Source organism: Poecilia reticulata, chromosome 10 (genome assembly GCF_904066995.2).
Source record: "Poecilia reticulata chromosome 10, P_reticulata-male-v2, whole genome shotgun sequence".
NCBI lineage: Eukaryota > Metazoa > Chordata > Actinopteri > Cyprinodontiformes > Poeciliidae > Poecilia > Poecilia reticulata.
Window position 1 is genome coordinate 9,931,127 of NC_088839.1, and position 22,126 is coordinate 9,953,252.

At 43.0% G+C, this 22,126-nt stretch overlaps 1 protein-coding gene across 18 annotated transcripts in view; it reads right to left on the reverse strand.

Annotated features, from left to right (window-relative positions):
• tenm2a (teneurin transmembrane protein 2a) overlaps positions 1 to 22,126 on the reverse strand; it is a 284,579-nt gene that overhangs the window by 130,733 nt on the left and 131,720 nt on the right. For 2 of the 18 annotated variants that reach the window (XM_081611643.1, XM_081611641.1), the window contains exon 1: positions 17,103 to 18,390. The exons of 15 other annotated variants lie outside the window; for them this stretch is intronic. In XM_081611643.1, coding sequence (XP_081467769.1) covers positions 17,103 to 17,181 — 79 coding nt within the window. In that variant the 5' untranslated portion in view covers positions 17,182 to 18,390. Of the gene's footprint in view, positions 1 to 16,512; positions 16,842 to 17,102; positions 18,391 to 22,126 lie in introns of those variants that run through there. One more of the 18 variants, XM_081611640.1, reaches the window with a different exon arrangement.

Consider the following 22,126-nt stretch of genomic DNA (forward strand, 5'->3'; position numbering starts at 1 on the left):
CCTTGATGGCTGTGGAAATTTTGGGGAAGACAAAGTGTGTATGCTTGCTGTTTCATGCTTGCCTTCCTTCAGAGACGTTTCTTGCAGCATTGGGAGATCCGAAGTAGAACAAAAATTCCCTCTCTCATTAATAATTCACCTGTCGCTTCGCTCATAACGGCAAAAAAGAAGGGAAACTAGGGGGGGAAAGAAAGAAAGAAACTCACCGACGAAACCGCTTGACCTGTCAGTCTTGATACATCAGAAATTGTGCACATATATGCAAGTCCAAACTCACACACTCATGCACACGCACCACCCTCACACACATAGGGGCAGACAGCACTGGCAGTGCTCTCCAAGGACCAGCTTGTGTTGCTAAAATAAGGCAGTGTCTGGAAAGAGGTGGATTCCCCCCGGAGGGGGGCATGGAAGAGCACTAAAAGCTAAGTGGAGATGAAAAAAAAAAGTAGCCTCCAGAACTGGAGGGAGAGTGAGAGGATGGAGGTGAAGGGCATAGGAGTGATGGAAACAAAATCAAGGACAGGAGGAAGAAGGTCCAGAGAAAAAAAAGAAGCAAGAAAAACACATAAATCAAAGTGAAACTTTTAAGACGCACTTAGGATTTAACTTTCTAATAAAATAACTATCATCTCAGATCCATTCATTAGTATAAATTAAATCTGGCCATATTTTTTTGGACCTGACAGGAAACAGGATGAAACAATAAAACCACCGTGCGCCTGTAAAACCGCGTATAAATGCAAGCAGAACAAAACAGAAGCTCACACAGTGGCCTCCTGTTCTCAGACAGGAGTACAAAATTCATAAGGTTAGCAAACATATGTGACAATCTCACCGCATTCATCAGTCGAATGCACTAACAATTGCAAAGTTTGCGGCCCCCGTGCTATTAGATGGATATTCGAGTGTGTGCATGTGCATGGGCCGAAGACCTGAAACACTCAGCCGAGAAATGGACTCAGTAAAACTTTATAAATAATTTTTATGAGGTTACCCACGGCGGGTTTATTGGTTACATCCTCAGGGCATACAAACTAATCCCTTTCAATGACACATAGAGCCTTGTAAAGTGCATTCATATTCTCTCAATGTTTTGTTTTTGTTTGTTTTCCATTTTATCATGCTGCAGCTACAAACTTTATTGTATTGTTTGTCATTTTATGTTGTAGAATTACGCAAAGTTGCGCATTAATAGTGAAGTGTTAGACAAATCATTTCAAAGTTAACGATAAAGATCGGAACAAGGTTGTGTACATTTATGTCCTTTAGTCGGATAACTTCAAATAAAATCAGATTTTACTGGTTCACAAATTAATCCACCTGTGTATAATTTCACAGTTGCACTGTGAAGGCAATATTAAGAATGAATATCTCTTGAAGACAAAAAGAAAACAAAAACAAACCAGGCATTTTCGACAAAGACTTTTTGGCTAACAATCAACACACACTGTGCATGGAGGTAATGTCTGAACACACACTCTTTATAGTGAAGCATGGTGGTGGCACTATCATAACATGGGGATGGAATGGGCTACTCAAATCAAAGTATGTATACCTGTTAGAATGGCCAAGTTCAAGTGGTTATTAAAGGGCTGAATACAAATGCATTTTTTACTCTCCAAATTTCTTGCTCCATAACTTTTTACCCGATTTCTTTTTTTTTGTTGCCCTAGCAATTGTGCAATTTCTGTTGCTCTATCACATGAAATCATCACTGAAATACTTTGCAGCTGTAAAAAGGTTTTAGGTGCTCTTCGCGGTATCTGCACTGACATTAGGTTTTTAGCTCAACTTTGTTGTTTTTGGTCAAAACCAGAAAACAGCGCTAGTCTCAATTTGACTGCGATAAACATTAAAACATCACCAGGCGTCACAATTAAGCAACATATTTATCATCATAGCAAGAAATCCTCCACATCAGATCTTTGAAATCCAGCTTGGTGGACTGCTGTGCGACAAAAAAAATGTCCCTTATATTTATATATATGTACATTCATAAAATAAAATATAGAGGTATTCTAAAAAAAATACATCCTTGAATGTCTGCCTCATTTCACTGTGGGAAATTCCCAAATCCATCCTTGACATGGGCCATGAATCATTCAGCAGCTCTACATATCCACACACATGCATAAAAAAAAAGGTTAATATTCAGTAAAAAGTAACACACAAAATCTTGTTCTTTACCACCTGGTGTGGAAGCCGTGGAAACGCAATCGAACACGGCGTTACTTTGGCAACATGGCTGAGAGCTTTTTAGTTTTCGCCTTTCTGCTTTTATCTTTCTGCTTTTACATGTCTCTGCCTCTTCTCTCCTTCTCCCTTTTTTTTTTTTTTTTTGCCCGTGAGTCTCTGCATCCCTCATCCTCTCCCTGCTCTGTCTCCGTCTCTCCATCTGTGGCTGAGCGTAGGTACATTCCTTCTCCATTAGCCGTTTTGGTTGGTTGCTGCACCAGGGAACACCGCAGGGAGGTCTGAAGGAATGAGTAAGGAAAGAGGGAGGACGGAGAAATACATGGTGTGGTGGGACGAAGCGTGTTTTCCTTGTACCTGCGCGGGTAAAGAACACGCTCCAAAAAATTACAGGGTGCAGGGAAATGGTGAGACAAACAACCAAAAAAAAAAAAAAAAAAAAAGAACAAGGAACAAAATAGTGAATCTGCAAATTGCCAGCATCGCAGCAGTTTCTTAAAGTGGGATTGTTTTGTGTTTTGTGTTGTTTTTACGCATGTATGCATGGATCTACTACTCTAAGAAAAACATGTGTCTGCCGGCTGGCAACAGAAAACCTTAAATTAGAGAAGCTTTTTAAGGCCCACCTCAGAGTTTTTATTTAGCCATCAATCTTGTGCCACGTTTCGACTTCCCATTTAATTTATTCTGCACTTAAGTTTTTATTTGCCAAGTATATTTAGTAAAAGTTGAGACCACAGGCTCTAAAATAGGACTAGAAAGCAAAATGTTTGTACCTGTGAACCACAAACTTTGAGACATTTTCTGAGGATTTGATAGAACAGAACAATACTGCCGTTCACACAACTGTAAAGTTCCAAAAATCCTACGCCTTTCAAACGAGGCGTCTTCCTGAGTCGAACCACCTTTTGTAGTGATTATCTCTCCAACTTTGCACTATCAGACTTAATTATTTCACCTAATCTCAATTTAAAAAATAATTCTTTATTTCCTCTTGAAAAGACCAACCAGAGCTTTTCATTTGTTTATGTAAACACTTATGTAAAAGTTAGGGTTGGTCTGTCACATAAAATCCCAGTATTTTATGTTTGGAAATGTCAAAAATGAACGAATGATTTCGCAAGGCAGGTGATTCTATCCTCAAAATACACTTGCATTGCGTTTCAGCGGCGTGGCCATTTTGTTCTCCCATCACACGGCGTTGCGTCGCACTGATAAAAGCCAGTGTGCGTTATCTCCCAACACATACATGTTCAGTCACATTTGGCTGGGCAGAATTGCATTTCTCGCCGGTATCCAGCAACTCCGCGGTTTCTGAAAACCCGTAGGTTATTGTGATGCCCTGTTCTTTCTCGTCCTGTATCTGTAAAGAAACGCTGTGTCGCTTGTGGTGTTATGTAACACACTGTGTGTCTGGCCAGGTGCCGACTCTCATATCAATGCACCGATGTGACACGTGATCTTAACTCAGCATAATCTTCACCTTTGCAAATTGACCAGATTCAACCCGCTGTTTCCGTGTCTGGCTTTCTTTCCGACCAATCGGCTCCATGCTGACTTGGCACAGCTTCGCACTAAAAAAGTTGAGGTGTTTATCTGCTACTGAGTGAAACGCTGAGCCGCTAGTGGAGAAAAAAACACTGTATGGCAGGGCTGCGATAAACTCTGGCATTGCTCTTAATCCAAGAGTTGGTATAATAGTTCTATGATATAGTACAAACCAGACAGGTATAGGTACATGCGCTCCGTAAGACTAAATTTTACTGTTTTAGGTCAGTTAAAACATAATATATTTTCCTAATACCACAATACTGAAAGACATAATGTTTCCAAGCTAACAAGCTAAAATATGTTCAAGCTAACAGAAATCAACGCTAAAATATGTTCAAGCTAACATATTTTAGCATGCTGGAATTCAGAGAGTAACACAGCTAAGATTATCGTTAGTTGTGTTACTATAAATACAATTTAGTTTCAGCTTGTTGAGAAAGCCTAGACGATGAAGTCATAACTTTTAAAGCTTTTAAGGTTACTGCACAACATTTGACTAAACTAAGCTGAAGGCAAATCTCAAACACAATGCCTTCTTGTATATTTTCGTGTAAAAAAACACACATTAAAAACATAATAAAATAAATTCAGGCAAGATATTATACGTTTGGCACAACTTTCAGATGCCTGAAGGTGCCATGTTCAGCTATTCAAACAATAATAAGTAAGGATAAATGCCATGGGAATGTCAAGCCATCGTAGTGATGGTGAAAGTGTTTGATACAAAATGTGGAAATCAACTCTATTATCAAAGCTAAGGACTTAGATCCTGCACGTACATGAACTGAATCGACAATCAGCGAGCAAGAAGGCATTACTCAAAAGAGTAACAAAAATCGATTATAGCATCATGAGGCAAAAATGTTTTGTGGAAAATTTAAAGCAACGTCTAAAGGCATCATCCTGTAAGTCAGAGCTTTGACACAAATTGTGCATCCAAGTAGATTATGATAATCGGCATGATGTCCAGAGATTAGCAACAACGTGGCTTGAGGAAAACAAAATCAACGTTTTGGTATGAAATTTTGTAATCAGACCTGAAAATGTGTATGATCAAGAAGGCCTATGAACCAGACTGTCGGAAAGAACGGGCCAAGAATTTCAGCAGGTAGTTTTGAATTGCTTGCGGAGGAATTCCCAAAACACAGAAAATGGTTTTAAATTTTAGAATTTAAAGGCGGTTAAAAAATTCTCTGTCGTTATTCTGGCATTGAACAGCTCGAGATAATTGGCGCTTAACCGAAATGACTAAAAACAGGAAATGTTTAGTTTGATTTGAATTCAAACAGAACAGCGAGGGGAGAAAAAAAAGGGTTTTTATTTCTTTTACATGTGTAAATATCTGCTTTTATTTGTATTCTCGAGGGACGGATTTTGTCAGCGAGTGTAGGTTTTTTTTTGGAGGGGGCTCGGGAAGTCATCTTCTTTTAGTAAGTGACTCTAATTGACACGGCAAGAAATATAAAAGCCCCACCGAACCTCGTTTCTGTTGCCAGCTGGGTAATATTCTCGCTGTATCCCTGGTGCACAGTTTCAATCTCACCCAGTCAATGACTGAGGGAGATATGAGCACACCAGGGCCACGAAGACGGCGGCTAGGAAAGAAAAAAACCGTGGCGGTAAACAACCTGCTCACCAAACCGCGCTCATTCAGGGCATGTCTGCAGAGAGAACAGAGCCAGACCCAGAGATAGGGATGAGACGAAGCGGAGAGCGTTTGAGGGGCATTCCTCCTACTGCCTCCTCTGCCTTTCTTTTCCATCCATCCGCAATCCCCGTTGCCCCCTCCTCCCACCCCCAAATCAAGCCACTGTGTGTTTGAGTGGGTGAAACACTGCCACAGTCCCTATAGCCTCCTGCGAGACTCTACTTCAAACAGACTGGAGAAGCACTGCCAAGGGTGTGTGTATCTCTGTAGTCGGCGCTCGTGCAGCGTCCGCCTGCACAGACGCTCCCCTATATCCGCGTGTTCTCTTGCTTTCATCCCCTCGTCTGGTGCGTTTGAGTCATTTGAATTACATGTGCTCGAATTTAAGAAGAATGCCATCAAAGGAGGAGGCTGGTAAATTGAAACGGGCCACGCGCCGCAGAATCACACATTCACAGACAGGCGTAATTAAACGAATCCACGACGTCTATGGTGGAGCGAGTGAAGGCCTCCATGTGGTGAGAGACATATTAAAACCCAGATAAGACCAAAACAATTATGAAAAGCTCCAGATCCAGACCTTTCACCCCCCCAGCTCTCTCTCCTGGATATTATGTTTGTGTGTGTGTGTGTTTTGCACATGTTCGGGGTTGCCTCCACCACCTCGTGCGGGCTCTAAACGGAGAGAGCATGGGCTCCTCTGCTCACATTGCTCTGATGTCTCATGTTTTATTTAACGCTTGGCAATTGTTGATGAGCAAAAGCAGTGGGGACCTTGAAGCAGTTCGCCGCACTAAATAAAAACCACTTTGAACAGTGAGATGGCAATGACTCAAGCCTCATTATGTTTGAATACGTGGCGCTATGTTCAGTAACAGTGATTTGTGCAGTTAACAACGTTAAGAGCTCCGACAAATAAAAGAGCAAAGGCAGATCCGCCGACACCGAAGGCGCAAGGTGGCGGGGATGATACCCTCCGATTACTGGTTTAGAAAATTTGATATTTTGTGCTTCACCTGGGAAGCGAGGAACTATTATCCTCCTCTCTCTCTGTCACGTCTCCTTCGCCGTTCTCCCATCCTGGCTCCTACGGAGACTCGTGGATGGGAGGAAAAAGAAAAAAAAAAAAACATACTGCGCCCTGTTAATAAATGATTAAATGTCTTCATCCTCAGACGCATCGCCGGCTGCGTGAAATGAAGAGAACACTCAGATCATCTTGAGCTGGGTTGTTTTTTTGCTCCTTTTGGATCATAGCGGACTTATTTTGGAATAAATTACTGGAAGTCTGAAGTATAAACATCCGGTAAATATATGTTTGTCTATTAAATAATAATGATGGGTTTTAAAAAGGAATCTCAAATGGCAATGTTTGATTTGTTTTTTTTTAAAGTTTGGTTTTTGAGGGTACAAAACGTGTAAAAAAATCCATCCATCCATCCATCCATCCATCCATCCATCCATCCATCCATCCATCCATCCATCCATCCATCCATCCATCCATCCATCCATCCATCCATCCATCCATCCATCCATCCATCCATCCATCCATCCATCCCTGCAAAAAGAAGCACCTCTGGATAATCCTGCATTACACCCTTAATCCCCATCCACATGTTCACACACAGGTACATATACGCAAACACACACACACACACACACACCCCCACACACACACACTTGCTACGACATGCACGGACACAGAGACTACTCAATCTATCGAAGGACTGGATGTGCAGCCGGCTCATATCGAGCTATTGTAAAATAATACTACACCGCGGGTCTTTTTAACGTCTGATTATATTTGCTCGTAATGAAGACACACGGTTAGTGTTCCTCCTGCTCTATTGCTCACAGATGGGGAAGGGATGGCTTCAGCCACTGGAAAGTCTAAAACAGGCCTATCTGCCAATGAATAAATAAGAAAATAACCAGAGAAAACAAAGCAAAGATGTTCAAAGAACCTTGTCTGAGGCGTGTGTGCCCGCGCGCAGCTGGTACACAAAGAGCAGAAGGTGCGAGGAAGGAGCGCGGCAGACAATAAAAGCAGTGTACGCAATAAAGGCGGCTCGTTGGGCGAGAAATAAACAGATAAGAAAGCGGCGGAGTGGAGACGGAGCGAGTGCGTGGTGATCTCTGAGCGGTGGTTGTCATTAAGAAGTGGCTCCAGGGTCCAGCCACTTGGCATTGATTTGTTTAAGATCCAGAGCTCAGCCATCAACGTGCTGCACATCCCAGAGTCCCTGTCAGAGTTAACAACTGGCCACGTAGCTCAGAGGCTCGTCTTATCTGAACATCGTAGCACAGACCGTTTCATTAGAAAGATCTGGATTTTTAATTTATTTTTTCTTACACCGCTGGGAAAAAAAAAACTAAACAAAAAAAAAACACCAATGAAACCCAACTCCACCCTTAAAAATGTGGCATCCTCGACACTTGCGCATCATCGTGCACCTCCAGCTGAAGAGCCACTGAACAGAAGCCATAGCAAATCAATAGCAATCTACGGTCAGCCTTGGCAATCCTAATGGAACCGCGCGATAGCTGGCATTTGGCCTCTCGCGCGCGCTCTCTCTGATGCAGCAAATCCAGAAAAGCATGAGCGCATGCTGGGGAAAGGTTTGACAGCCACGAGCTGAGCTTTAAAAAAAATAAATAAAAAAAAGTGTGTAAATATCACACACACTCGTACAGAGAGAGACGAATGATCTGTGTGATATTATTTGGGTGATCGAGGATGATCGATGGGATCATTTCGCTGCCCCCTCAGCCCTGCTGCATGGCCCATCTCCCCTGATCTCCCCCCTTAAGCACCGGTCATTAGTAACACACATACACACGCACGCACAGACGCAGTTTCACTCGATCATCGTGCCCAGGGCAAGGTCGCGGCACTCTTTGATTCCCCAAAGCGCACCTTAGGTCTGCAAGAAGAGGCCGGAGAATGCGGCTGTCGAAGTGCTTTGGAAAGACACGCTGAAAGCTGTCACCGTTAAGAAGGCGCGGCACTAACTGAGCCGCGGTGTTCCAAGTCTTTACAGAGCCCTGAGAGTTTTCAGTCCAAAGATTAAAAAAAAAATAAAGCTCTACAACCCAAATGAGTAAATTCCCTTCTGAGCTGTAAATAGGCCTACGCTGCGACTCCGTGCCGAAATGGGAAGCCGCGGCGTTTCTTTGGTTTTAATCGACTCCTCGTGGAAGCGAGAACATTACCTCGGCTTAATTGAGGAAGAAGTGACAAAACATTTTACTTGAATGTGTCATCCAGCTCACAAAATTGATGGACTGCTAATGTATCTTTTTCGGATGAGCAGTTTTAGTGTGTTCATCAAAGTAATTTGAAAGTAATAAAACTGATTCTGGCGCGAATTAATCTCTGCAAGAGGACAAGCTCCAAGTTCTTTGTGTGATTTAAGGTGCACATGATTGATTGTAATTTTCTTAAAAATAAATGTGACAGCAGAACCGTGGAGGGGAAGAGCATGTGCGTATTAGGAAATGTGTCCAGGTTTTATCCTTTCGCTATTAAGGGATCGAGCTGAAAAACATTTATTTATGGTGTGTGGCGACTAGACGTTGGATGGAACTTGGCAGAAAATACCAGTTTCATGGCATTTGCCCAGAAATTTAGAGCAAAAAGGTCAAACTTTATCTAGTTTTATTCCTGTTTCATTCAAAGGAAAAACCATTCCTCCTTGCTTTAAAGATTTATTATTGCAGGTGTTACAGGAACTAAAAATCTCAATCATTCAGAATTTTGAATCTGCCACTTCTTTTCACAATTTTCTTAAAAACAAGAATCACACAAGTCACACAGTTTTTGGTCTTTGAAAGCATCTAACACATTTGATCAATGTTAAGTAGGTAGACTTTGATGCATACATGTAGATTATTTTTATAATTTCTTCATATTTTGTTGGATTCAAAACCACTACCTCTGTTAGCAAACCCACAGAATGTTATGTTGTTTTAGTTTTCTGTGTTGTCTTTGGAAAACAACGTATTTGTAGAAAATTCAGATCAAACACTCCTGTCCTACTTACTATAGACCAGAAAACATCTGATTGGTGGATCTGATTGGCTCTGACTGCTGACCTTTATAATCAACAAGCAGCCAATGAAGGGGAATTTGGTTAATTTCAAATTCAAAAGAATCGGAAACATTCAGAACTTACCTGAAAAAAATTAAACACATTAAGTTCAGTACAGAAGAACGACGATGCGGCAATGTTCAAAATGCATCATGACCTTCAGTGTCAGAAACAGCAAATGCAATTAGGACAGACAATATGAAAAAAAACTACAACTTAAGCTTCAAACAACTGACCCCCAGTGCATACAATGCAGTTATACTTCAACTAGGCCGTTTATCAGTTCCAACAGTCAAAAGAAAACACGATCAGCACATGTGCAACAATAATAGTGTCATATGTAACATTTACTGATTGCAATATTCAGAAATGGATCGAAAACTTGAACAACCCCAGAGTTTTTTCAGCTAAGCAACAGAGAAGTAGAATAGCTCTCTACTGGAGTTGCCCAGCAACAAGTTGGGGAGGAGGGTGCTTTCTGCTTCATAGAGCTGAAGAAAACTCTCGTCACTCCTTCAGTTTCTTTGGCATCCAAACAGAGGGACTTTAAACCGGAGAGAAAATGTACCGAAAACATTTTGAAAGTGCAACTTGTTTGAAACCTGGTGACACCTTCATGGCCCGTCCGTGCCTGGCTACTGGAAGACAACACAACTACGAAAAGTTTCAGTTCCAGTAAACCTTCGCACCAAACAACTCCTTTTGCGCGCTCATAAAATAATCCCCCACTTGACCTTTTTTTTTTGTTTTGCAGAGACAACCAAGCAAACCACCTGACAAGTATTCGACAGAGTAACTACTCTTTGAAACCGTTGCGTATATGAACCGCTGTCCTCAGCCAATCCCTTAACTTCGGATTGCGTCGCGACGTGACAGCGAGGGGAGGGAGCCCTGTTGCTAGCAGGGCTATGAGGAGAAGCTGTCTCTTCTCCCCCCTTTTTTTTAAGGTTAACACAGGCGTTTGGAGAGGAGTCTGCAGGAGAAGGGAAGGGAAAAAGATGTGCTGGAGAGAACAAAAAGAGGAGGTAAGAGAGTTCACAAAAGCTTGAGCCATCGCTTTGGGGAGAAGGATATTAAAGATGAAGGCGAGGTGCCGGCGAAGGCCGAGCCATCCGAAGAGGAGCGAGAAGCGCCACGACGAGATGAGGGATGAAAACGGGGGACGGTTAGTCGGGTTTGGAGTTTACAAAACAGCGGCGTGATGAGTCAATGAGTCACGGTGGCTGCTGCCGCTCCAGAAGCCATAATGAGGCTGTGCAGATGAATGATTGCGTCTCCACAACTAAAACTCCTTTCCAGCAGAAACGCGCGGATCAATTTGTCACTTCAGCCCGACTGTACTCGTGACACTTTCATCTGTCTCGTAGTTAGCTGTGGCGTGGATCGATCACTTAGAGCGCCGGCGTTGCGTAGCTAACAAATGGCACGACGCCGCGTGCTACAAAGCTGCGCTGATTGAGGATATGATGGTTTTGCGCTTAAAGGAAAAAAAGAAAAAAAATTAAAAGGTGAACAAGCATGATGAATAACTTTCAGGAGATATTACTCTTCGGTATTAATATGCGGCGCCAAACAAGTGAAAGGATTTAAATTAGCAGCGATGTCAGCTTTCTTTTCTTTCTTTTTCTCTCTCTCTCTCTCTTTTTCTTTTCTTTTTTTTTTTTTTTTAACAAATTGGCTTGTTGAAATGAAAGCAGACGAACCAGACGAGAGAGAGAAGAGAGGGACGCGGGGACGGCGTCAGGTGCTGATGGAGGGATTGTTAGAGATACAGTACGAGGGGAGTGGGATGTGTTGTGGTGTAGGTGACACACATGGCGCCGCCACATGCAGATGGTGCACATGGATGAGCAGCCAGGGTAGTGAAGCATGAAAGCAGCCAGCTCGCCGATCAGACACACAAACACTCAAAATGTACGCTGAGAACACCGGTTAGCTTGCCAGCCCTTTACTCACCCAAATCACCACGGTGAAAATTAATACCTCTGTGCAAAAAAAAAGAGAAAAAAAAAAAACAGAAAAAAAAAAAAAAAACAGTCACATGCCGCATAGCAGATGTGCATGCTCACTCCAGGAATCAATAAATGCATTAAATATTTAAACGGGGAAAATGCATCTACAAACCGTGGGAGGAAAAATCTTTTGCTTTTTAAGAATATTCAACGGGTAAGAAGAGGAGGAAGAAGAAAAATACTAGCATTTTAACACTTTTTTTATATCTTAATTTCCCCTTTCCTTTTCCATTTTACTTTTCTTCAAGACTTACTTGTAGGCTGAGATTGAGCCAGCTGACTGCTTTTCCATTAGCAAGTCTCACGCGCAAACACATAAGTGCTTACCTGATGAGAAACGGGATAGATTGAACTCTACAAAACACAGTGCCCCCTCCCTCCCAAAACCCCGCTGCCGCCACCGACAACCACGATTTTCAAACATGCACAAACAAATTGCACGCCGCAGCCGCCCGCTCGGCCGCTGACGGCCGCTCGCACAATAAAACGTGGCGCGCTGGGGGAGGACACAGGGGGCTGAAAGCAATCTTCCCACTGACCTTGAGTGGGGAGGACAAAACGAATGACGAAGGGAAGGAGAGTGGGGGTAGAAGCCAATGTGAAGAAAACGGAGTGAAATACATAATCTGTCTACCCCAGTGGAAGAGAAACAAATGCTTTCACCGTGACTGAGGACGCATCACCCTCACACATCGCCGCCTCTCGTACACACATTTCTTTGGACTTGGGGAAGGCAGAATGGGAAAAGTAAAACGCGAGGGGGAAAAGTAATTTCCCTAAAGAGGTGGGAAACGGTGAAAGATGATGGAGAAGAAGATTCAACATGTGCCAATCAGGCTCTTCTTGGCCGATACGGACTTTCTTTAAGGTCCAGCCTGCTGATTCCCATTTTGACACTTTCTGATTTGTTTTTGTATGGAGTACAATAAAAAAGAAAAAAACAAACGACAATGTGTTGCGGATTTCTTTGATAGAGACGATAGCTTTGAATCTAAGCAAATGTGAAGGAATCATCCCGACTTGCGCATCAAATCAGAGTTTCTGAAACTAAACATTAAACATGCTTTTGGCTGATCATTCCTCCACTGGAAACAGAAGGAGTACTTACCTGTCTACGCATCATAGATTGATACATTAGCTCAGATATTTATATATCTGAGTTCCTCTAACTAAAGAGTTGACACTTTCCTGAATAACTGGCTGTATTCAGTCTTATGCTATTCTTTTATCATTGTATAGGTCTAAGTTCAAGATGGCTAGACGCACTTTAACTAAAGCGGAGCTTTCATTAAGGCTTTTTTTATATTTAAGTGATTTAAAAAAAAGAAATACTTTAATACAGCCACACAACACAATATGTGTCTTATAGAAACATTTGTGAAAATTTGAGCGATACCTTTGGTATTCAGGTACGTTTTAATGGTCTGTTGTTTCTAGTGGATTTCTACCAGCTGTTTTCAAAGCATCCAAACAAATATTCTTCATAACGGGGGAAATATGAAGATAACAAATGAGTATAAACATCAATTCTGATACAGAAGAGAAATTCATGTTTTTTCTTGATTTATATATTACAGAAATATCAAACAGTACAGTTTAAAACTGTGCAATGTTCTATTTGCGTTGCATCACACTTTAAAATGAGGTCAATAGAAATGGAAAAAAAAAAAAAATCTGCTTTTCGGTATTTCACATGCGGATCACTGCCCTGATGGCTCACTCTCATCCCTGACTGATCGACTCGTGGACATTTAAACGTCACAGAAAGAGTTCTGGGCGGGAACAAGAACCGAGTGGAGACAGATGGAGGGCGCAAAATCAGAGAAGTGGGGGGGGAAAGAAAGATGGCTGCTAGTGACCGGTGTTTCAAGATGACTGTCATTGCTCACTTTTGAGTCAGCTTCACTGAGGCAAAGTCTTAATGACTCAAGGCCCACTACTCTGCATAATCAAGCTGTTCATACGTGGGTCGCGTGCATGCATATGTGCGTGTGTGTGTGTGCGTGTGTGTGTGTGTGCACATACAAGCCACTAGTCTTCTAACAGAGAACTTTATTACCATCTGTTCCCGCACATGGCTATTTGTTTAGCCGTGACATGCATGTCTTCTTCAATCGCATTGCTATTTTTACTCTTCCCCCCTCCCGAGAGCCTTTTCCAACTCCTTTTCCTCCACTTTTTTTTTTGCATACTCTCCTCCACCTCTGCCACGCTCCCTGCATGGACCGAGGAGGAGGGGGGAAAAAATTACTATTATCTCAGCTGTTGCCTAACTGCCTCGAAAAGCAACCTCGCTCCAGCCATTTTAATCAAGACTCATGTGTGCATGTCAGACTGTGAATCTGTGTTTTGTGCGCCTCAGTACCTGCAGAGGCCATTAGGTGGAGCTGGTGTCTGAGTGAGTGAAAGGGAGCGATGCAGGATGGACAGCTGAGTGGCTTACCCTTCCTCTGCCTGTTGGCACATTTTTTTCCCCTTCTGGCTTAAGGTGTCAAACATTTGTGCTGTAACTGAACTGCTCGTGTCATCCATCAGTGGGGAAGAGAGCAACACTTAATGCTCCAAGTTTTAGTTTTAATAGAAAAAGAAGCTTTATATTATTGAAAGAGTTGAGGGGAAATTTGTTTTCTTATGCAATGTGAGCAATAACTAACCCAGGATGTACAGCTTACTAATATATATAATATGAGTTTTGTTAATGTAGTGGTGGATGTATTTGTAGCAAAAATCCCAAAGGACATCTCTAGTGATTGAGTAAGCTGAAAAATTCAGATATCTTTGTGTAAAATTTATTTATAAGGATCGGGAATTTCAGGGATTTGCTGTCCTGAATATTGTACTTTTGAATAAGAGTCAGAATTAACACCAATGATCATGTTTTGCTTTGTTTTTCACGAGTGGTGACTGTTCAATGTTTCTATGATGTGAAGTACTTTGAACTGCCTTGTTGCTGAAATGTGCTGCACAAACTTGGCTTGACATGACATTTTTTATGTGTCATATTAAATTTTTGGTGGGATTTTTCTATCCACTGCATCCTATTTTGTTAACCTTTCACCTGTCAGGATATACAGCTCACTTCTTTTTTTCCCCTGCTTGCACCATTTCTACTTTTAAACTTTTTAACTTTTCCCCTTAGCAAAGAATTGTCTATAAATGTTGTGCTGTTTGAGAATTACCTACGTTCACATACTTCCTGCCAGACACACCAGTCAAACTTTTAATGGGTCACAGGAGATTAGGCTTATGTCATTTTTATAAAATCACAGTTTAATTTTCAGGAGTTTTTCTTTTTCTTTTTTTTTTCTCCCCTTACCGTTTCCGTAAAAACGATTCCTGGAGTTTTTGCTCCACTCTTAATAAGTGATTTATACATAAAAAATAGACATTTTTGTCTGCTGTGTTCACTGATGTGAAAACATTGTTTAAGCTCCAGTCTTTACATTGGTAGAGTTTCCTATTGTGCTGCAGGTTCTTATAATAAACCCCTGAATGCTGTCAGTTGTGATTTGTGTTGCTAATTTCTTTCCTCGTCAGTAGCTGGAGCCGACCTGGCACGAAAAGCAAATGGAAAAATGATGAAAACGTGTTTCATATAAACTTACTCTGACTCTTTAGATCTTGTGTGAATGTGCCTCGAATGATATAAACTCCCCGACAATGCCATTCATAAACCGACAGACTGCGCTCGGATTTGTGAACAAACACCCAGACCCGCTCGCACCTGTGCTTCCACAGATCCTGTTGGCAGTTTTTTTGAGGAAAATTGGGACGGTAGCCTGGAGGAAGGGCAGGTGTCCACAGATGGAGCGCTCCTTTGCCTCTCTCTTTCTCTGTCACAGATGGACCCGATCACACCTATTTCTCTCTTGTGTACCCCATGGCGGCACAACGAGGGACTGCGCGTGTGTGTGTTGCAAAAAAGGTGAACCTTGTGAATGGGTACATGCGTCGGCCGTTGGTCTCCAGCACTGCAGATTCTGCATTAAACACGAGTTATAAAAGAAATATTGACCTTCTGTTGTCTGATTAAGTTCAAGTACAACTTGAAGTGAATTTTCATTTTTCGACATTATTGCCTCATAAAAGACCTTAAAAACCCTCCATAATATTTCCCCTTCCTGCATATTTGATGATAGCTGAGCACGTGCGAGGCGGCCTGCGGAGAGAGCCTGCCTGTCTTGGATGGCGGGGGGTCCAGCTAGCCGGTGGGACCACCCAATCTGTAAGGCAGGAAGCAAACTGCAGATCTGTCATCTGTCATCATAAGCCCACCAGTCAGTACCCTCCTAATTAGTAGCCATGGAAACCATAGCTAATTCCCTGGTCTACCATGCCAATCACGTCCTTGTCTGTGGCGGCAATCAGAAAAGGCGCATTTATCCACCGCTGGGCCCGGATCCCTGTAACAGACGTGTGTGTGTGCGTGTGTGTAAATGTGTTTGTGTGTTGGTCGGTTGCCTTTGTATGCATGCGAGCTTGTCAATTTGCCGCTTTTTTTCTTTCCTGAAACAATGTCTCTTTCTGTTTTTAAGGAGAAAAAAAACACACACCCTTTACTTGTGTGGCTTTGTAAATTCATGATGTTTGTTAAGACTGCAGGCAGATGTGTCAAAAGCTGAGAGAGGGGTGTGTGCCACATTGTGATTGTCTGTGGGAACTGTTTGATTAGCTTGTCGAGTGCTAGCAATCCCCCTTCACACCCACAAAGCAATCAAACAGCACACATACACACACACACACACACACACGCACACCCACGCCCACACACAGAGAGAGAGAGAGATATGTTGTAGACACACATAACCTTTTATCCTCGGAGGTCAGGCTGCTCTGTAAAACAACACAATCACGCTAAATATGAGCCCTGCTGTTCCCAGATAAAGCGGCGCCCTCGCACACGGAGTCACCAAAGCATCGGATCCCATTGAATTTTAAATGAAATCGACTTCTAATCTGGAAACTTAATCAAATAATCAGCCCCGAATCAGAAAGTCAAATACGCAGAAATTACCTTGTAAATATTGAAGCGCACGCACGTGATTAAATGACGTATCGACGCGGAGCCGAGGAGACGTGCGGGTCCCATCCATTTCCCCCATCAAGCACACCCGTCAAGTCATCACAACCCGTCAATCGGAACGTGGCCACTGGAGACGCAACTGCAACACACTCGTGCCCCCGTGGCCGATTTGAAATCAATGAGCAGGGAAAAGAAAAAAAAAAAAAAGACTCGGTGTGAACAGCTTGCGCTGGCATTCACAGATTCCAATCATAACTTCAAGGGCACATCAAAGCTGCGTTCTATTCAGATGTATGCCGTTTGATCCCCAACCTACACACACACACACACACACACACTCTATCTCCTTCACATACACACACTTCCACGAGCCACCATATGCGAATGTAACCTACATTACAGCAAGGCACTCAAATGAAAAATTTATAAGTTGAAGGGGGAAAAGAAAGTGTTAGCCCACCGCAGAAGAAGGGATTGGCTTTAGTGAAGTTGTTGGTCTTTAGTCGGCTGCATGGACAGGATGCAGGAGGCATCGGGATCTGATCGCTGGGGGTGATAAGGAATAGCCTGAAGGGACTCACCTGTCTCATGCGAGAGGGTTTTGGTTCTCCCCACGTTGCTCGCGTGATGCATCGCTCCGTACTTGTCGCTCATTGTCATGAACCCTCTACCCTTATCTCCTCTCCTCCACAAAACTCCACTCCTTTCTTCCCCCGTGAGAGTCCTCTTTTCGTGATTCTCAATCTTTTTTGCCTTGTTTTCTCCCGTGCGAAAGAGTGCTCTTTGTCTCTCCCTTGCTCTTGGTCGTCTTCGCCCTTCTTCTCTGCTCCGGTCTGTTTTTCACTCGGTCGCAATCCGCCAGCCGAGTGCCAGAGGAGAGACCCCGCTCTTCTGCCGCACACGTGTAAGCTGTTGCACTGCAGAGATGCACGCCTCGCACCAAAACACGCAAAAGGGTAGAGAGAAAATGAAAGCAAAAAAAAAAAGGAAAAAAGAAAAAAAGGGGTGGTGGAGATGAGCGTAGTGCCCACTGATCCTTTTCCAGGAGATTGCAGGTTTTCCCGTCACCTTTCTCTCTCCAGCCCCAACTCCTTTTTGTCGCTTGATCTGTCACAAATCGGGGTCAGCTCAGGCACAAGGGAACGGGCAGAGGAGAAAACACCGAGAGCGCCTTTCAGCCGGTGGCAGGCAGAGCACAAGACGAGGAGAGATGCGGCTCCATCCTCCATCTGCCCACAGCTGAGACTGAGAGCAGACTCAACACACACATACACGCCCGCTCTCGCTCTCTCTTCCCTCTCTCTCTCTCTCTTTTTCCTTCTCCCTCCCAGCAGCGTCACACCGCCGAGATGGAGAGGAAGGGATGACGGCGGGAGCCAGCGAACGAAGCAGGGAAGAGAGGAGAAATGGGGGTAGGGGAGGTGAGACAGCGAGAGAAGGCAAAGGAAGAAAGAGGAGGAGGTGGCAACGAGGGCGGGAACGCACGACAGAGCTCGCAAGCGCCAGGGAGTGAAACAGTGACAGGACCGTGGAAATGTGACAAAGCAAAGAGGCAGAAGAAAAAAAAAAACAAAAAAAAAGAATAATAAGAAGAGCAGAGAAGCAGGTAGAAAGGGGACGATGATGGGCTTGGGATGGGAGGAAAGGCAACGTGGAGGGAGGAAAGAGGCAAGGTTAAGGTTGAAGGGAGGAAAGGCGAGGCGGCGAAGCAAGGATGCAAAAGCAGGAGGCAGAGAGAGAGTCAGGAGGGGCAGAGGACACTGCGGCGATGAAGCCAGTAATATGTCAGCTCTCACATGGACATGCTCTCACATCCGCGCAGTGCATTGCCCCACAACCTGAAAGAACACAGCAAACATTCTCTATCTCTGTGAACATCACCTATGCGAAATGAGGAAATAAAATAAAAAAAAAATTTTCTCTCTCTTTCTCTGTCTCTCTCTCTATTTTTGTGGGGTTTTTTGAGAATCTTTGCATGTTGTAAACAAAGCTTGCGAGATAAAAGTCTTCACTGGATGCACCATGCCGTCTGCAGGAGGGGTTACCAGGTGAGTGAAGGTCCTCCCAATGCCCAGCAGAGGGCACACGTCTTGTCACATACAAATAACCAAAAAGGCTGAGGTCATCCAGCTCGTCATGCTATATTAATGTTTTCATGTGCCGTATAAATGAAGACATTCATCAAAATTCTGTGTGTTCAATTTACTTAGGTGCTCAGATAATGGGTGATCATTCATCATGTGTATAGTCAGAGGTAATCCCGCTCTACATGGAAATGAAACGTCTCAGTAGAAGAAATTTTTATTGTTATTCCGCATTAAAAAGTGGATGATGCTGGTTAAAAGAAAATAAAGATACCAACAAAACCACCCACAAGCACCTGAACACATTAATGCAATTTAAGCAAAATATTAACATCTCTTATCACATTTAAACAAATAACACACACACACACCGGTGACCAGTAGCGTCCGGAGTTCACTTCAGAATAATGATGTTAAACATTCAGGTCTTTGCATGGCTTGAATTACATCTCGCACCTCTTAAAGCCCAACACATCCACTCAGACCTTTAGGTCAGCTAACCAAATACTACTAATTGCTCCTCAGACTCATATTAAAACCTATGGAGCTTGGTGCTGAACAGCAGCATGTAAGCTGCAGTGATAGTCCTGATTCCTTAGAGAGCAGCTCAAGACGCACAGTTTGGATTTCACTTCTATAAATAGAGGTGGAACAAAAACAGAAGATATACAAGTAAATCATTTTCCTAAACATGTAGTCTGATGTAACACCTTTTACAGACGGAATGCATTCCGTCCTTCAAAATGGATGTAGTACTTGTAATCATTAAGTTCGAGTGCATGAGGTTGTCTCTAATGGACCGGCAAACTGTCCAAGGCTTAACCCGCCTCTCAAACTATGTTGAAAATTCATGCAAAAGTTCTGAAATCCAAGGACTTTCCAGTCATACATGTACCAATTTTCAAACATTTAACTCCAGTTTGTAGACAGTGTCTACTCTACGCTGTGTGTGTGTTTCAATCTCATTGTAACGTGGAAGTGAAACCACAGAGATCGTGGTTTATTTAGAAAAGAAAAAAAAAGGAGCTCAATGTAATATTTTCTGGTGAAAAGTTTCAAAACAGAGCTATATGTGGAAAGGCAGCATGTAATTTGATAAACAGTCAGTGTCTTGCGGATTAGTTGACCGGCTGAGTTTAGTTGTCCCCAAAAATTAGGCGTTAATTGAGAGGAGATCACGTTTTTTTCTCTTATGACTCTTAAGCTTTGGAATTGGTTTGAATATTTGACAGGCGTCTGTCAATCTCTTAAAAACATCTTTCATCAATAGCATTTGGCCCAGTGTGAGTTGATAAGATCTTTTTATTCTCTTTGTTTGATTTTAGGTGTGTTTTTTAAATGTTATCTTTTTTTTATGTCTTGACTTTTATTCCTTGACTGGTCTTGCTTTTCTACAGCACTTTGGGCAAATTTCTTTTCTTTTTTCTTTTTTTACGTGCTTTATAAATAAATTGGATTTGAATTTACCTTGACTGCATAAATCTAGATTAGTTGGTCACGGAGCCGTAAGGTTACAGCTAGTCTGACTGGCAGCAAGATCAAAGCCAACTCCTGCTATCATAAAAAAACTTTTATCTCAAAGAAATACAACTACAGTTGAACCAAACACTGTTTTTCTTATTGCTTAAACAATTAAATTTGCATTAGAGAGTTATTTCTAAGGAAGAAGATGATTATTTATATGGAAAATGGTGAAAGTTAGCCACCAAAGTCTTCCAATGCAACATGAGAACAGATATTTCTGGAGAGAACAGCTTGATTTAAAAAAAAGAAAGAAAGCTTTTTTAACAAGCACTGAAAAAAATCACATTATTGCTACTTACTACTTTCACGGCTTGGTAGACAGTAACATTCACTAGAAATGCTTTAAGCTTTTGTTTCTGTCAAACTGAAAAGACAGGAGGACATTAGAGCTAAAGGACAACGCCGGAGCCACTTTTCTAAAGGCCCACTGACAGACTCATTTTCAGTTTCTTCGTGTGACACTCGGACACAATCTATCATTCCTCAGCGTGTCACACAATTACTCCCGCGCAACACGCCAGAGCCACCCCCCAGGGCGTTCGTTTGCCAGGGTTCTGCTCGCAACCACGTCCGGGCGTTTTGCATACGGCGATCGGGAGCGGCGTGCAACAGGGGCCGGCTTTCTCCACGCGGTGAAACGCATCTTGCGCCCAAAGCTGCACAGATTGGATTTTTTTTACAGCAGGAAAGGGGCAGAAAAAAAGAGAGAGTGGTCTGGGACTGTGACTTTGGTAGAATAAAAGTTGCGGGCGCGGCCCAGGTAGAACCGGGCCGTGTGTCGACGGTGGATTTCTAGATGAGGTTCGCGTCGATTCGTCATGATAAAAGACCCATCCGAGACAGGAACAAATTGCTTTCTTGACAACACCCTGTAACACTCCATCATGCGCACGCTCACGCACACATATACGCGTGTACGAACACGTACAGTACATGGTAATGCAAAGGCACTGGTTATTTATCAATGCCATTCAGCATCATTATACCTGGCACATCTATATAAGCATATATATTGGGTGTATATAAGGGCAACATTGAACCTCACACTCTGCGCGATTCACCAGAGTCCATCCAAGCTGCAGTAATTGAGCGTGGAGGACATGGCGCTGAGCGGAAAACATGTCAAGGGAAGGTGAAGAATGTGTTAAAAGAACAATGAAAGGGAGCTTATGGAAAGGTCACAGGTAAGATGAGCAAGCATCACGTAATGGCCAGACATCAAGTCACATCTCTGTGTAGGCAATTTATGCAGATTTACATTCCTCTTCTTCTTCTTCTTGTATGCTCCAGGGAAAATGAGGGTTTGAAAACTCAAAGTAGCTGTCAGTGTATGCAATCCAAGCCGGTTATTTCCAAGATCCCGCCAATTCTTTTGCCGTCTCGTCTTCAGCTCGCAACTTCCTTCCACCGCTCTGTGCTGCCTCTCTCACTCTTATCCTATATCGCACCCAGCCCAACCCCTCCGCCAACCCATCCATCTACTTTCTGTTGTTCTGTTTTTCTCTTTTCTACCTGCCTCTTGAAGAGAAACACAGAGGGATCGCAGGTGAGAGAAGGAGGTGCGCTGTAAGGTGCCCCATGGCTTGAACATGGTCATTTGTCATGAGACTGAAAGCTTAAGAAAAGACTAGTTAACCTTTACAGCTGATCCCCATGAGGCACGGGGGAAAAAAAAAAAACACAGGCCAGCAAAACACCTCCAGGAGAAGGCGGGTTGCGCCCGTGTGCACGCATGCTCACACATTTGGACGGGGCTCTTTTCTAGCATATTCCCCAGGAAATCGATAGTGGTGAAACCTTCCTACGGGGAAGTGAGAGGAGGTTACCATTTTTACACCAATCCTTCCCATCCAGACTCTTCCTGTTTTCTTCAGGGTAAAGTCTTCGTGGACCTTCTGAAAAAATAAAAAACACCCCTTATTCCTCGTCATCCCCACACCCTGCCAGAGTAATTAATCACCTTGTGCTAATGAGCTATTAACTAATGACAGATTGAC